The 14828-nt window shown below is 39.8% G+C and overlaps 1 protein-coding gene across 2 annotated transcripts in view; it reads left to right on the top strand.

Moving 5' to 3' along the window:
- The window catches only part of LOC107087492 (zinc finger protein 362-like), a 14998-nt gene extending 690 nt beyond the window's left edge, over window positions 1-14308 (top strand). The window contains exons 2-9 of one of the 2 annotated variants that reach the window (XM_015379085.1): window positions 6984-7047; window positions 7309-7543; window positions 8331-8435; window positions 8517-8835; window positions 9208-9432; window positions 10208-10286; window positions 12990-13148; window positions 13750-14308. In XM_015379085.1, coding sequence (XP_015234571.1) covers window positions 6985-7047; window positions 7309-7543; window positions 8331-8435; window positions 8517-8835; window positions 9208-9432; window positions 10208-10286; window positions 12990-13148; window positions 13750-13866 — 1302 coding nt within the window. In that variant the 5' untranslated portion in view covers window position 6984 and the 3' untranslated portion in view covers window positions 13867-14308. Of the gene's footprint in view, window positions 1-6983; window positions 7048-7281; window positions 7544-8330; window positions 8436-8516; window positions 8836-9207; window positions 9433-10207; window positions 10287-12989; window positions 13149-13749 lie in introns of both variants that reach the window. The other variant, XM_015379083.1, reaches the window with a different exon arrangement.
- The last annotated feature ends 520 nt before the right edge of the window (window positions 14309-14828 follow it).

Here is a 14828-nt window from a genome sequence, read left to right on the forward strand (position 1 = left end):
GACTAAAATCTCCCGCACGTTCTAAATAAAAAAAGAAATTGGGGGTCTGCAGAATATGGCGTCCCGCCTTATAAAAATAAGGCTGCCATTTTTGTTTCTCTTTTGTCTGGAAATGTTTTAAGAAAACTGTCTGAGAATGTCTCGGTAGAAGCGGGAGGGGGGGAACAGTCCTCCCCAGTCAGTCCGAGTCCGGAGCTGCTCTCCGGGCGGACAGAATGTCCGAAAAGTCCGAGAAGGCAAAGTTTACTTTGGTTCAGTCGAGCTTTTAAAGCGACGGACGCTTTTTAGTTTCCACAGATTCAGACAATAGGAGCCGAGGACAGCTGCAAGCTAACGGCTACGGTTCCTTGAGTCTTTTTATAGGTGTCCACACATTCTCAGCTGACATTTAGATGCGGAGCTGTGCAAATGTAAATGTGCTGGTTTGGTTTTAAAAAGCCTGCAGGCCCAGCTCACACGCAGACATGTCCATGCTTATTACACAGTTGTACCTCTTTATTACCAGGTTATAAGTACTTTTTTTTTACATTGATGATATTTGCGCCAAAATAGCAGTGAATTAAGTAAATAAATCAGTAAATTCAATATTTATTAACTTATTTTTTTCCCCACATCCATCATCCAGGTCGTTTTCCTTTTCTATAGCCCCAATTTACAACACAGGTCATCTCAAGGCACTTTACAGTTCACCAGATCATCCAGTCAAATTGATTCAAAGTTTTCTATCTAAGGAAAGCCAGTTGATTGCATCAATTCATTGACTCAAAGTCAACCCCTCACACTAAGCATGCATCTAGTGACAGTGGAGAGCAAAAACTCCCTTTTAACAGGAAGAAACCTCCAGCAGAACCAGGCTCTGTGCGAGTGGCCATCTGCCGAGGCCGACTGGGGTTCATGGAGACAGAAGCAGACATACAAAAAGCAACCGTAAAAATCGGCCCTGTCCAGGAAACACACAGCCAGGCAGATGAATTCCGAGCCAACTCCTATGTCAGAGGATGAAGAGAGCACATCCAGCCAGTCACAGAAACAGGACTACACTGGAAAAACAGGCTGATCTCCAACATCTATAGACAAAGGTGTTGATGGCAGCAGCACAGCTGATATTTCTCTCCAGGGTGGTGTCACAGCCAAACAGGAACAGACGAGGCGAAGCTACTATGAGAAAAAGCAGAGAGAGCATAACATTAGAGTTAATCTAACAGATTCTGCAGAGTGGGAGAATAGAGATAGAATGAAGAAAACTGATGAAATAGGGGTCCCTATGTCCTCCAGCAGTCTAAGTCTTTAGCAGCATAACTATAGAGATAGCTCAGGGTAACCTGTGCCACTCTAACTATAACCTTTATCAAATAGGAAGGTTTTAAGCCTACCGTTAAAAGTAGAGAGGGTGTCTGCCTCATGGACTAAAACCGATATTTGGTTTCATAGGGGAAAAAAAGGAAAACACTGTTAATGTTCTAATCTATATACTGCTTTGCAAAAGTATTTGCACCCCTTAAATATTTTCACATTTTCCACAACCCTTAGTGCCCTCTGCATGATATATCGACACGGCACCTTTTAGTTGTTCTCCTACCTCATTACATCTTATTCGAATACCTGAATTAGGTCTTTGGGACAGATGACATGCTGAGGAGTTTCGTTCACAAAACAAGGTCAAATCAGAGGCAAATCTTTGTTAATTCTGTCAGATTGAAGTCTTGTTTTGTGGTTGCTGTGACACAGAAAACATTCAATGATTAGGTGTCATCCTTTTGATCTGAACCACTCTGTTGTACACTACCGTTCAAAAGTTTGGGGTCACATTGAAATGTCCTTATTTTTGAAGGAAAAGCACTGTATTTTTCAATGAAGATAACTTTAAACTAGTCTTAACTTTAAAGAATTCTAGCTGCAAATGTCTGGTTTTTGGTGCAATATCTGCACAGGTATATAGAGGCCCATTTCCAGCAACTATCACTCCAGTGTTCTAACGGTACAATGTGTTTGCTCATTGGTTCAGAAGGCTAATTGATGATTAGAAAACCCTTGTGCGATCATGTTCACACATCTGAAAACAGTTTAGCTTGTTACAGAATCTACAAAACGGACCTTCCTTTGAGCAGGTTGAGTTTCTGGAGCATCACATTTGTGGGGTCAATTAAAGGCTCAAAATGGCCAGCAAAAGAGAACTTTCATCTGAAACTCGTCAGTATATTCTTGCCTTTAGAAATGAATTCTATTCCATGCGAGAAATTGCTAAATAATTGAAGATTTCCTACAATGGTGTGCACTACTCCCTTTAGAGGACAGCACAAACAGGCTCTAACCAGAGTAGAAAAAGAAGTGGGAGGCCGCGTTGCACAACTGAGCAAGAAGATAAGTACATTAGAGTCTCTAGTTTGAGAAACAGACGCCTCACAGGTCCCCAACTGGCATCTTCATTAAATAGTACCCGCAAAACACCATGGTCAACATCTACAGTGAAGAGGCGGCTGCGGGATTTTGGGCTTCAGGGCAGAGTGGTAAAGAAAAAGCCATATCTGAGACTGGCCAATAAAAGAAAAAAATTTTTAATGTATTAAAAAATCTTTAAGTAACCTTTGGCTATCTGATTATTAAACGATTAATCGAAAAAATAATCCTTAGTTGCAGCCCTTTTAAAGTCCCTTGCATTCTTAGGTCTTCTTCCAGATTAGCGCTGTATTTAGCTACACCCGTCTCCCATCAACTGATTAGAAAGAAAGAAAACCCCTACAGCATAATGCTGCCACCACTGTGTTTCAGGGTGAAGATGGTGTGTTTAGAGTGATATATCATATAATTCTTACAAAACATATAAGTGGCCTTCATGACTTTTCCCTGATCTTCGCAGGGCAGCTTTTTTACACACGTTAGCTGTGTCTCCCTCATAGCTTTTAGCGAACCACAAAACTTTTGTTCCTGCTTTTTAATTAAGTTTCAGTTTTGGAGTGCACATATATTTTTGTCCCTGAGCTGTGGATCTCTGTAGCTCTTCCAGAGTGACTTGGTTAAAGCTTTGGTTATCGCTTTCTACTGTTCCAAAGCTTTTTTCCCCTCTGACCTATATGTCGATGTCCCTTAGTATTAATGGTGTTGTGTGTTAACTGACGTTCTGTTACTGAAAAAGTTCAAAAACTGAAAAAGCTCAAAATGTATGAATACAAAGCACTCAGTAAGATTTTACATATAATACAGTCATCCCTTATTTGTTGTATTTGATTTGATTGATCTTGGTTTTTGGGGATTTTTTTATTTTATTTTTTAAGAATAGGTCTGTAGTAAAACTTCATCAGGTTTTCTTTGATTTCACTCGTCCATTTCCAGAGGATAGTTTTCTGTTGCTGACAACCAACCCTGACCTATGAATCATCCAAACATGAAAGGGCATGGTCAGAATTACTGACACTTGACAGGTAACAGTCTAACACTGTTTTACAACTTTTTTTAGCTTGAGAAGAGAACTTTCATCTGAAACTCGACAGTCTATTCTTCTCTTAGAAATGAAGGCTATTCCCTAGGAGAAATTGCTAAGAAATTGAAGATTTCCTACAACGGTGTATACTACTACCTTCAGAAACAGGCTCTAACCAGAGTAGAAAAAGAAGTGGGAGGCCGCGTTGCACAACTGAGCAAGAAGATAAGTACATTAGAGTCTCTAGTTTGAGAAACAGACTCCTCACAGGTCCCCAACTGGCATCTTCATTAAATAGTACCCGCAAAACACCAGTGTCAACATCTACAGTGAAGAGGCGGCTGCGGGATTCAGGGCAGAGTGGCAAAGACACAGCCATATCTGAGACTGGCCAATAAAAGAAAAAGATTAAGATGGGCAAAATAACACAGACATTGGACAGAGGAAGACTGGAAAAAAGTGTTGTGGGCGGATGAATCCAAGTTTAAGGTGTTTGGATTACAAAGAAGAACGTTTGTGAGACACAGAACAAATGAAAAGATGGTGGAAGAATGCCTGATGCCATCTGTTAAGCATGGTGGAGGTAATGTGATGGTCTGGGGTTGCTTTGGTGCTGGTAAGGTGGGAGATTTATACAGGGTAAAAGGGATTCTGAATAAGGAAGGCTATCACTCCATTTTGCAACGCCATGCCATACCCAGTGGACAGCACTTGATTGGAGCCAATTTCATCCTAAAACACGACAATGACCCTAAACACACCTCCAAATTGTGCAGGAATTATTTAGAGCAGAAGCAGGCAGCTGGTGTTCTATCGGTAATGGAGTTGCCAGCGCAGTCACCGAATCTGAACCCTGTTGAGCTGTTGTGGGAGCAGCTTGACCGTATGGTACGCAAGAAGTGCCCCTCCAACCACGCTTCTGGAAGCGTGGGGTGCAATTTTTCCAGATTACCTCAACAAATTAACAGCTAGAATGCCAAAGGTCTGCAATGCTGTAATTGCTGCAAATGGAGAATTCTTTGACGAAAGCAAAGTTTGATGTAAAAAAAAAAATTATATCTTATTTCAAAAACAAATAATTATTTCTAACCTTGTCAATGTCTTGACTCTATTTCTATTAATTTCACAACGAATGGTGGTGAATAAGTGTGACTTTTCAGGAAAACACAAAATTGTTTGGGTGACCTTAAACTTTTGAACGGTAGTGTGTGTGTGTGTGTGTGTGTATATATATATATATATATATATATATATATATATAATTTTACCTGGATACAGGTAACGATGCCGTAGCCAGTATCAACTATTTACAGGTTAAATTTTAGATGTGCCACTTGCCCTTCTCACCTGCGGTAGTAGCTGGCAGTCAAGCTATGCAGAGCTCTGCTAATGAGCTGGTATTTCATTTAGGTGTTTTGAAGTAAAGTTGTTGTTAACAGCAGCAGAAAACTAAAGATCCTCTGGAGACTCTAATAAACTAACTGCTGTAATATAAAGTGAAAAGGCCCAAGCAGTCGTTTAAATGAGAAACTTCACCACATTGATGTTTGACCCACACATATACCGCACAAAAAGGAAGTGAGTTCTTTCATTCACTTTGGCCACTTCCTGATTTTCCTTTTTTTTTTTCATTTATATCTCTGAAGTCAAAACTAAGATGTTAAAAAAACATTATAATCAATCAACCATGTTCCAGTTTTAGGTGTGGAAACTAGAGGAATTTACCAAATCCTAAACTTTTACAGAACCAGGCTCAGTGTGAGAGGCCATCTGCCCAGTTGGCCTGGGCAGATGGCCGCTCACACTGAGCCTGCTTCTGCAGGTTTCCTCCTGTTAAAAGGGAGTTTTTCCTCTCCACTGTTGCTACAAGCATGTTTAGTGTGAGCGATTGCATCCGAGTCAATGAGTCGATGCCATCAACTGGTTTTGCTTAGATAGAAAACTTTGAATCAATGACTGTATGATCTGGTCTAACTGTAAAGTGCCTTGAGATGACGTGTTGTGAATTGGCGCTATATAAATAAACTGAATTGTACTGAATTGAACTTGACAACCAGGCCTGTTACTTTAGTAAACAAAAGCTAAGAAATATTGAGTTCTATTCTTATATACTCTCAGAAACTATAGGGAACATGTTTGCTATTGTAGGTTTTACACTTATTAAAGGTATAGTTGAAGATTTTCGCTATTTTTTTAAAGGACACGCCCTCTCCACTCTCCACAAAAATGCACATGCACAACTCTGTACCTGCTGCCGAGAGGTAACGCCTATTAAAGGCGTGCGAGAGCATGCACAAGCCCATTTCTCCTCGTGCAAGCTCTGTTTAAAACTTGCTGTTTGCATCGCTCATACAAGATTACTTTCCACAAGAGGATTTGCAATTTTTCCGCTATGTCAGACTCACCACCGGTATGTCTAAATGGGGACGAGCACGTAGAGCGGCCTTACGTAAACATATCACCAGAATGATTGACAGTTAGGACGACCACTTATTTTGATGATCCACCCTGGATGAAACTCCACTATATCTTTAATGCAGGTGAATGATATAATTACACAAAATCTAATAGAATTCCATATAAACTATTGCAGCACTGTCTCCATGGCATCCTGGATTTTGGAACATGGGTTGGTGAAAAAAAGTTCCTATTTAGCTGCACTTTGTCTTTATACCTGCCCTACACCCCAATCCTAAACTGCGAGCTTGAATTTTTTTTGTTCAAACATGCAGTATGAATAGATATTGAAAATATTGAAAGTATTTATTAGGGACAATACACAGTAATAAGAAAAAGTTAAATTCCCATTAGGTGTCAGTTACAACCAAAAGCTATACCACCACCGTTCTAATGGGTTAAGTTTGTTCTTTAAGAGACAACCAAGATAACACTTTTTGACTCATATAAATGTTTTAGTAGCAACAAGGTGATTTTCAAAGAGTTGTTTGCTGAATATCTGTCATACAGCAGATGATTGAAAGAATGATGCATTTCTCTGCTCTTCATTTTATAGCCCGTAAGAAAGTGTTGCTTCTTAATAATGTTTTAAAATACTGCAGGAAAATCTGGCTGATCACATCGAAAGTATAAAAAATTTGTGTCATTGCTCTTTCCTTTTTTCCAACAAAGGAAAGGAAATTCTGGGTTTTGATTTTGCTGTTTTTTAGATCTGGACAAGTGTGGAAGTGTATCTAATATTTTAGCTATTTGGAACGTTCTTCTTAAAAGTATTTAAAGCAAATAAAAACAATTAATATCATTCAGCACAGAGACGTACAGTCAAGGAAAAAAAGCAGACCACCCTTGTTTTCTTTTATTTTTCATTGCATTGCTTGGGTAATATACCCATTGGAACTACACATTAAAAGAAAATTATTTGTTCAAATAATTTTTTCCATGATTACATGTATCTTGTATGAAATGGAAGATTAAAGATAACTGTGTTTCTGTTGCATTTGTTTAGTTGATTAATGTCGTCGTTTTTGTTTTTTCTTAATTTTTACTTTTTTTGCTCACTAATTACCACTTTTTTGATCATGGCTGCAACGTGTCTTACTTGTTTCAGGATGGCAGAGCCTCGGTTTAACAACCCTTATTTCTGGCCCCCGCCCCCCTCCATGCCCGGCCAGGTATGTCCACCCACAACACATAAGATCGACAGAGTTTCCACCATAAATGCCAGATCTGTGTCCATGTGTGAATGTCTTTTCCAGCCTTCACCAATAAACAAATCACAGGTTGCTGTAGTAGCTACATTAGAAACGAAGCCCTTTGGTTAATGTGTTGTTTTTTGGTGAGGGTCTCAATCGACATTCATACACGGCGGCTGTTTTCTGTTGAGCATGACCCGTTAACCCTTTCAGCTGGATAACCTGGTCCTCATTAACAAGATAAAGGAGCAGCTGATGGCGGAGAAGATTAGACCTCTGCACCTGCCGCCCACCTCCACCCCCTCTCAGCAGCCTCTGCTGGCCCCCACCTCGTCCCCAGACGGTGGCGGTCCACACGGGATGCCAGGGCCAAAACCTCAGCAGCAGCAGGTGCCGGGCCACCACTCGCAGCAGCAGGGCTCCGGGCAGCCGGACATCGCTCTGCATGCTCGTCCTACCTCCAGCTCCGGATTAGGTATTGTTTTCCGTTTTTTTTTAAATGACCAGTGGCTGTTGGTCAGTGTCAGCTGATAGGTCTAAATGAAAATAAAAGGGCCCCCTTTCAGAAAGTGGTACAATTATTCTGAGTAGAGCGTAGTTATTCTGAGTCGACCTATTCAGCTCTGCGACATTCGGGACTTTTGCTCTCAGAACAGGTGCTATCAATAAGCTAAGTTGATTCTGAGTTAAATCAGCCCTTAGTTCAGGGTAAGAACAAGCATAATAAGAAGCCCTTAATAGTGGAACCCTGAAAACACGATCCACCGTGGAAAGTAGCAGCCTCGAATTGAGCATTTCTGGCCAATGGAACTTAAAAAAAAAACCTGACAGCGTAATGAGATTACCAAAAGATATTTCACACAAAAAGGCAACATTGCTCCTGCTGCAAAATAAGGAGATATTGGCAGTGGCAGAAACCAGACAACGCATGAGGGAGATTTAATGGAGAATTAATGTTACATTCTATACACGATTTTAACATGAAAAACATTATGCGAAATGTTGAACTTTTACCAACAGAATTACACAACATTTGTTGTATTTACCAGTGCACTTAATCTTATATAAGTATGTTAACTTAGTGACTTGACATGAAAAAGAGCAGAGATGCAGCTGAAATGAATGTTTTTCTGTGCCTAAAGCTCCCCTGTGAAATAGCTCTACAAGACGACATAGAAACAATTTAACAAATAGTTATGTTTGATAGCAAAAGCTGGGACTGTTTGCAGACTAATGCTGCTGAAATTTATCTTAACTTTCAGATGGAAATCTGGATGACAAGTCATCGGTAAAGGCCAAAGGATTATGGGAGGACTGGCATATGAGACAACTTAGTGAGCAATCCGCCCGGGTCAACCATCGTTCAGGTGCTACAGCCACTACAGTCCAGCACCATGTTTCACATCCATTGGAAAGTGCTAATGCAGTTCTGGCTCTCACCTCCTCAGGTCTGGCTCCCTCATCTCGACCCGACAACCACAGCACCTCAGAGGCCCTGACCCCCACCACTCCAACTTCAAGCAGCCAGAACCGTTTGGGTGGTGCTCCCTCTGTCAACATCATTTCTGGGCTAGCTAGTGGTCCTGGCATGGACCATATGAAGAGTGGAGGTCTAGCAGGACTCCTGGGCCCCCCACCAAAGGCGACGAGAGGAAGAAAGAAGATTAAAGCTGAAAACGCATCTGGTCCTCTGCTGGTAGTGCCCTACCCAATCCTGGCTGACCAAGGCTGCGTCACCGTGGCGCCTAAAGAGGGCAAAACCTACAGGTTAGACAACTACAGTAAAGCTGTTCTTCTTTGGAAGCAGGTCTTTTTCTACTGATCCTACATAAATAAACTATAGGTATGAATGAAGGGAGAAGCTGCTGTAGAACTTCTCTACTGTGTGTTTAGATGTGTTAAAAAGAGGTAATTATGGATGAAACTAGATCTAACCCATCCTATAATACTCCTTTAAGGTTGAAGCCACAATTTATGAATTTAGGTTTCAACAAATCCTGTCATTAAATACAGAATGAATGTGAAACATCTCAGACTCTGTGTTAGGCTTAGTCATAATAACACTTGCACCACAGTGTTAGGTTTAGTTTCCTTATGTCTGACACCTTTTTTTTTTTTTCTATACATCTTACTGTTAAGGTGCAAAGTTTGCCCGCTCACCTTTTTGACCAAGTCAGAGATGCAGATTCATTCCAAGTCCCACACAGAGGCCAAACCACATAAGTGTCCCCACTGCTCCAAGACGTTCGCCAACGCCTCCTACCTGTCCCAGCACCTGCGCATCCACCTCGGGATCAAACCCTATCACTGCTCCTACTGCGAGAACTCTTTCCGCCAGCTGTCGCACCTGCAGCAGCACACCAGGTTTGCATCAACGCCAGAGGAAAAAAACCCTGCAGACATTGTCTAGAAATGTTTTTACACATGACAAATATTTGTGTCATTTTCCATAAATTTAAAGTAGGGCTGCAAAAAAAACAATTATTTTGCTAATTCATTAATCAGATTATTTTCTTTTTTGATTAAACTGTAAATAATTGAATAGCAAACAAAAGCCTTAAGGAAGCTTTTAAAGCACTTGAAGCTAAAACTATGCCGCTTGAGGAGTTCTGGGCAGAGCATACTCAGACAAAAAAAAAGGTTTTTACAGCAGTGCTGCTGTGCAATACTTTAAGCCTTTGTAAGCCAATATTGGATGTGGTGATGCTAAAAAGCTTTAATGTTTACTGACTTCAGAAACATAATTCCACAGCAGATAATAGGACTGTTACCTATAATAACTTCTCCAAATCACATTTAAAAAGATCAAAACCATCCCTGGTATAACCTCAGGAGTGTCAGTGGCTTTTTTCCCCCACACTGATTTGTATTAAATCAATGCATTTAACTGCCTATAGTGAGAATCTGAGGTTCTACAGTATAAAGTCTGTTGCTAATTAAATTTGGTCTATTTAAAAGCATTTTAATGAAACTTTTTTTTGTCTAAGACATGCCTTTCCTTCAAATATATTAAAATAGATTGGTTATGATCATCACCCTTTAGCAGTTAGAACTGACCTGGACTGGGAATGGCTGTCTCTGATGGTTTAGCTGCAATCACCACAATCTTACAATGTTTTATGCATTTCATTTGTTACAGAATCCACACTGGTGATCGGCCTTATAAATGTGCTCATCCTGGATGTGAAAAGGCTTTCACTCAGTTGTCTAACCTCCAGGTGAGTCTTTCTGTTCACAGTGCAGAGGGGGAGTAAAAATATATATATATGCAAAGTGTGCCTAGATTACATAATGTAAAATAATTAGTTCCAAGCATTGAAAGTAAAATATTGATCGGAACTGATTTAAATGTATCCAGATGCAAAGAAACAATGCGATAGCCCTTTGCCTCCTGCGCAGTCAGGAGCGAGCTTTAGTGCCGTTTAGTTTCATGATCTGTGGGGAGAAAAGAAACAGCAAATAAAACCTAGTAAACTATTCTATCAATTCTATTTTCATTCACAAAAACCTACAACTGAATTTCCACAGAGAGTTACATTTTTTTGTTCTGCAAAGTTCACGGAGGAAATGCTCTGCTAAAGTTTCTATAGTAGATTGAAAGACATTTAATTGATTAAAGATTAAAACAAAGCTGATGACTTTTGTACACTGCCGCCATGGGAAATATGTAATCACACTAAATAGATTTTGTAATTTTCTTACCTGTTTGGACAATTTGATATTTAACTTCAATATGAGCCTTTATAAGCCTGGAGACTCAAAAAAATATAAACACATTAATAAAACCTGGAGGGAATTAACCTTTGAAGAAAGCAGTAAAATTTAATTAATTTATACCTTAAATGGCTAAAATCCTTTGATATTGCATGCATATGGTGAGAACATTGTTGCTCTGCATTTTGAAGGCTGTTTGTCCCATTTCAGACTCTGTTAGTTTGATGTGCTCCTGACTGTTGAAGGAAGAATCAGCACCATAGTAAGAACTAAAAGAACCGTCTGAAGGCTTTTAAAAGAGAACTGGAAAACTTAATGGCTTTGGTGAGGGATTTAAAGAGTTAACTGGAGGTCTTCTAATCTAAAAAATAATAAAAAAAAAAAAAGGAAGACTTTTAAAGTGACTCTCAACATGCCCAAGCCTGCCATTAAAGAAGTCTCTTGGCTGTGTCCGAACATCTGCCCTAACCCCTAAATCCATCAATCACTATATAGAGCAGGGACTATATAGTGGACTTAATAGTGAACACAGTTAACTGACTGACGGACAGATGAGCACTTCTTTTTAGCTCCCCGTTAATCACGTAACTCTGCATCAACTGTGCGGTGCCTGCGCCATCTTTGTCATGAGTCGCCGCTCTGTTTCCTCTCTGTGCGAAGCATCCCGGATATATCTGCTCGTCTAGTGAGTTTGGATGATCACTACTTTTCCAGGTGAATTCTGAGAAATTTCGAGTCCACTACTTTTTAAAAGAAAATAAAGAAAGTCATCAACCAGTAAAGGTCCAGAGACATTTTAAATTATAATCCGTTACTTTAAACAGAACTTAACACTGAAATAAAATGCAGGTGAATTAGAGAACAACAATATTTTATTTTGGTATACAGACAATTTCCTGACTCACTTTTTTTTTTTATAAACACCTGAACTGAGGGTTTTTTTTTTTTTTTTTTTTTTTTTTTTTATGGCTAAATTTTGAGCCTGGATTGATATTTATTTTTTAATATATTCATTATGGAGAATCCTGCCTTACAGCAGTAGGTTGACATACTCTAAATGTGCAGGGTTGTCTTTGAACTCACCATTGGCTATACCATACAAACACGAGAAGCGGCGCAAGTCAGGTTTAGACACTGTCGTTGAACAACACGCAGTCATTTATAAATGTTTTATATCAGGTTGGGTCTGGATTTGCCAGCAGGTGGTCCGCTAATCAGCGACCTCTGCACTAGACATTCAGAAACTCGTTTAAAATGGCATAACCAATATATAGTGCCCTATATAGTGATTAGGGCAGACTAATCAGTAGCACTAAAAAGTAGCACTGGTTACGCAGCAGGCTGTCTCTGCTAATTTTGTGAAAGTTAATATCTGAGACCTTTATGGAAGGTGTGCGAGAGGAAACGCTTTATCTTTAAGAAAAACTTACAAGGCAGAATAAAGTTGTCAAAAAGAACAGAAATGCAGTTCTTCAGGTTTGGAAGCATTTTTTAAATGATGATTATAAACTGAGGACTACAACAGAGAACATGTCTGTTAAACCATACAGCATTCTAGGAGGGGAGCCTCATATGGTTTGTGACCTGACCAACTTTTTATTACTGAATGTACTGTTACAAGGAGAAAAATGCGAGCCCATTCCTTTAAAAAAAAAATAAGATATAAAGTAGAACTGGATCCAGCCATTTGCCATGACCCAAAATTTACACGCAAGCCTACCTTGGACTGGCTGGGAATTAAGAACTGAAAAGTCAGTTAGAGATCTGGGTCAGATCAGCGTCGCTGAGGTGCTTCGGAGTGACTCAACACAGGCTGTGGGCAGGAAACCCCTCACATATGTGAAAGTGAGGAGTGGGACAAACTTTTCTCAGAGCAAAGCCACAGAACAGTAGATGATTACAAGGACTTTTTTACTGTAGTTGTTTCAAGCTGAGGTGATAGCACTAGCTATTGTCGGGGTTTAGCTCACCTTTAGAATTTTGTTTGATGTAGTTTAGTGGTTAAAATTATTATTTTTTTAATCAAATTAAGTAAAATCAGCACGTCATTAAAGGATTAATATATGAATAAGATGGTTAGACATTTAAAACTTTCTTAATTTGTGTGATAGCTGGTTATATATGATGTATAACTACATGTATTTATTCTTCCTATACTCTTACAGCGGACTGTTCTTTAAGTTTCTCTGTTTCTCTCCCCCTGACAGTCTCACCAGAGGCAGCACAATAAAGACAAGCCCTACAAATGTCCTAACTGCTACCGTGCCTACTCAGACTCTGCATCGTTGCAGATCCACTTGTCAGCGCATGCCATCAAAAACACTAAGGCCTACTGCTGCAGCATGTGCGGCCGGGCATACACCTCAGTAAGTGGAAGGAAAAAAAAGAAAAGAAAAGCCACAACATGATCTTCGCTTGCTTGCATGTGTGTTTACAAAGCTTAATTGCTGATAAGATTGTGACATTTGATGATGTTCTGCCTTCCTCTGGCAAAAAGAAGTCACGCTTCCTGTGCGTGATATTTAAAAATCTGGTTTGCTGAAACGTGCAGGGAGGGGGATGTTTTGCACCACGCCATTTTGGAGCACAGGGAACTTCCAAGTAATCCCTTTCTCTTACAAATAGAGCTGCATTTACAAAGCAGGAGATAATGGCTCAACTGGGTGCTATTTAAGCGTTTTATTCCAGTATAAGAAGGTGTCAACATGATCACCTACTCTGGTAACAGAGAGCATCTGCAAAAGGGTATTGGAGCCAATTGTGATGTCTGGGGATAAAAAGAATAGCAGAGTCAGCAGGTGAAAATCTTGCATAACATCTAGAAGTCAACAGTTTAGCTAACAATGAAAACTTGACTCTTTGTTTTACTTTGAATCCAGCTCCAAAATAAAGAAATACATTTTAAATAATGTACTTTTATTAAATGTTCAATGTGTAAAAACCTTTTTCTTTCTTTGACCTTTACAGGAGACCTACCTTATGAAGCACATGTCCAAACACACAGTCGTGGAGCACCTAGTGAGCCACCAATCGCCACAGAGGACCGAATCCCCCAGCATCCCCATTCGGATCTCCCTCATCTGAGCCCCCCCTCCCCACTCAAGCGTCCAGCAGCAAGATTTATCAGTTTGGCTTCATCCAGATCTCCTGAAGCCCTGCACCCAGGTTCCTCTACATAAGGCTTACATAAGGGTGGTGACAGCTGACCCCAAGCATTCAGTGTTAAAATTCAGTAAATGCATTTTATTTTTCAAAGAGCACAGCGTTGTTTTCTGAATGTAACGATACGGCTTGATGTTAATCTGGCGGTGGGGGCAGCAAAGAATGTCTTGAGTCAGATTCAGTAAGCACTTTGGTAAGCATCATGTAAACCGTTGGATGCATCGGCAGTTAGATATATTTTAAATACCTGTTGTTTTTTTTTCCTTCACTTTAGATTATTTTGTCCCCCCTTTTTACATCAAATGGGTTTTCAAAACTTGTCAGGTGATGTTTGGCCTTTTAAAGTTCTCTGAGAGGGTGTGGGAAAAAAAAAAAAAGAATTTAGGTATGTTTGGAAAACATCCAAAGATTATCTTAAAGCACTTTTTTTGGCGCTGTGGTTCTGGCTTAAATTGTTTTAATCAAGTTGGTGAGCAAATGCCAAAAAGGGGGGCATTACTTTAGGCAGCTAAGAGCAGAAATTATTATTCTGTGCTGCTTTCTTCATTTCTCAGCACAAATAGTATTCCTAAAGCAGATGACAGGCAATCGGTCGAGGACAATTCAAATATGTTCAGATTGTTCTCATCAGAATATTTTGCAAGGTGGAAAGATAGATTATGTTCTTGTTTTAATTTTCTCCATAATCACTTTAGCTGCACCTTTAATTCAATGACAATTTATCACAAACCCCTTTAATCCTACCCCCTCACCCTTTTTTTGATGTTCATTCAAGTGATCAGTGCCATACCCGAACCTCTGACAATTGAAGAGGAATCAAATCTTTTGCAGTTCCTGATTTTAAAAGCTTTGATGGTTCATTTTGAAGGTTTAGACGTTAGAGC

This window comes from Cyprinodon variegatus, unplaced genomic scaffold (genome assembly GCF_000732505.1).
Source record: "Cyprinodon variegatus isolate N-32 unplaced genomic scaffold, C_variegatus-1.0 Scaffold185, whole genome shotgun sequence".
NCBI classification, from domain to species: domain Eukaryota; kingdom Metazoa; phylum Chordata; class Actinopteri; order Cyprinodontiformes; family Cyprinodontidae; genus Cyprinodon; species Cyprinodon variegatus.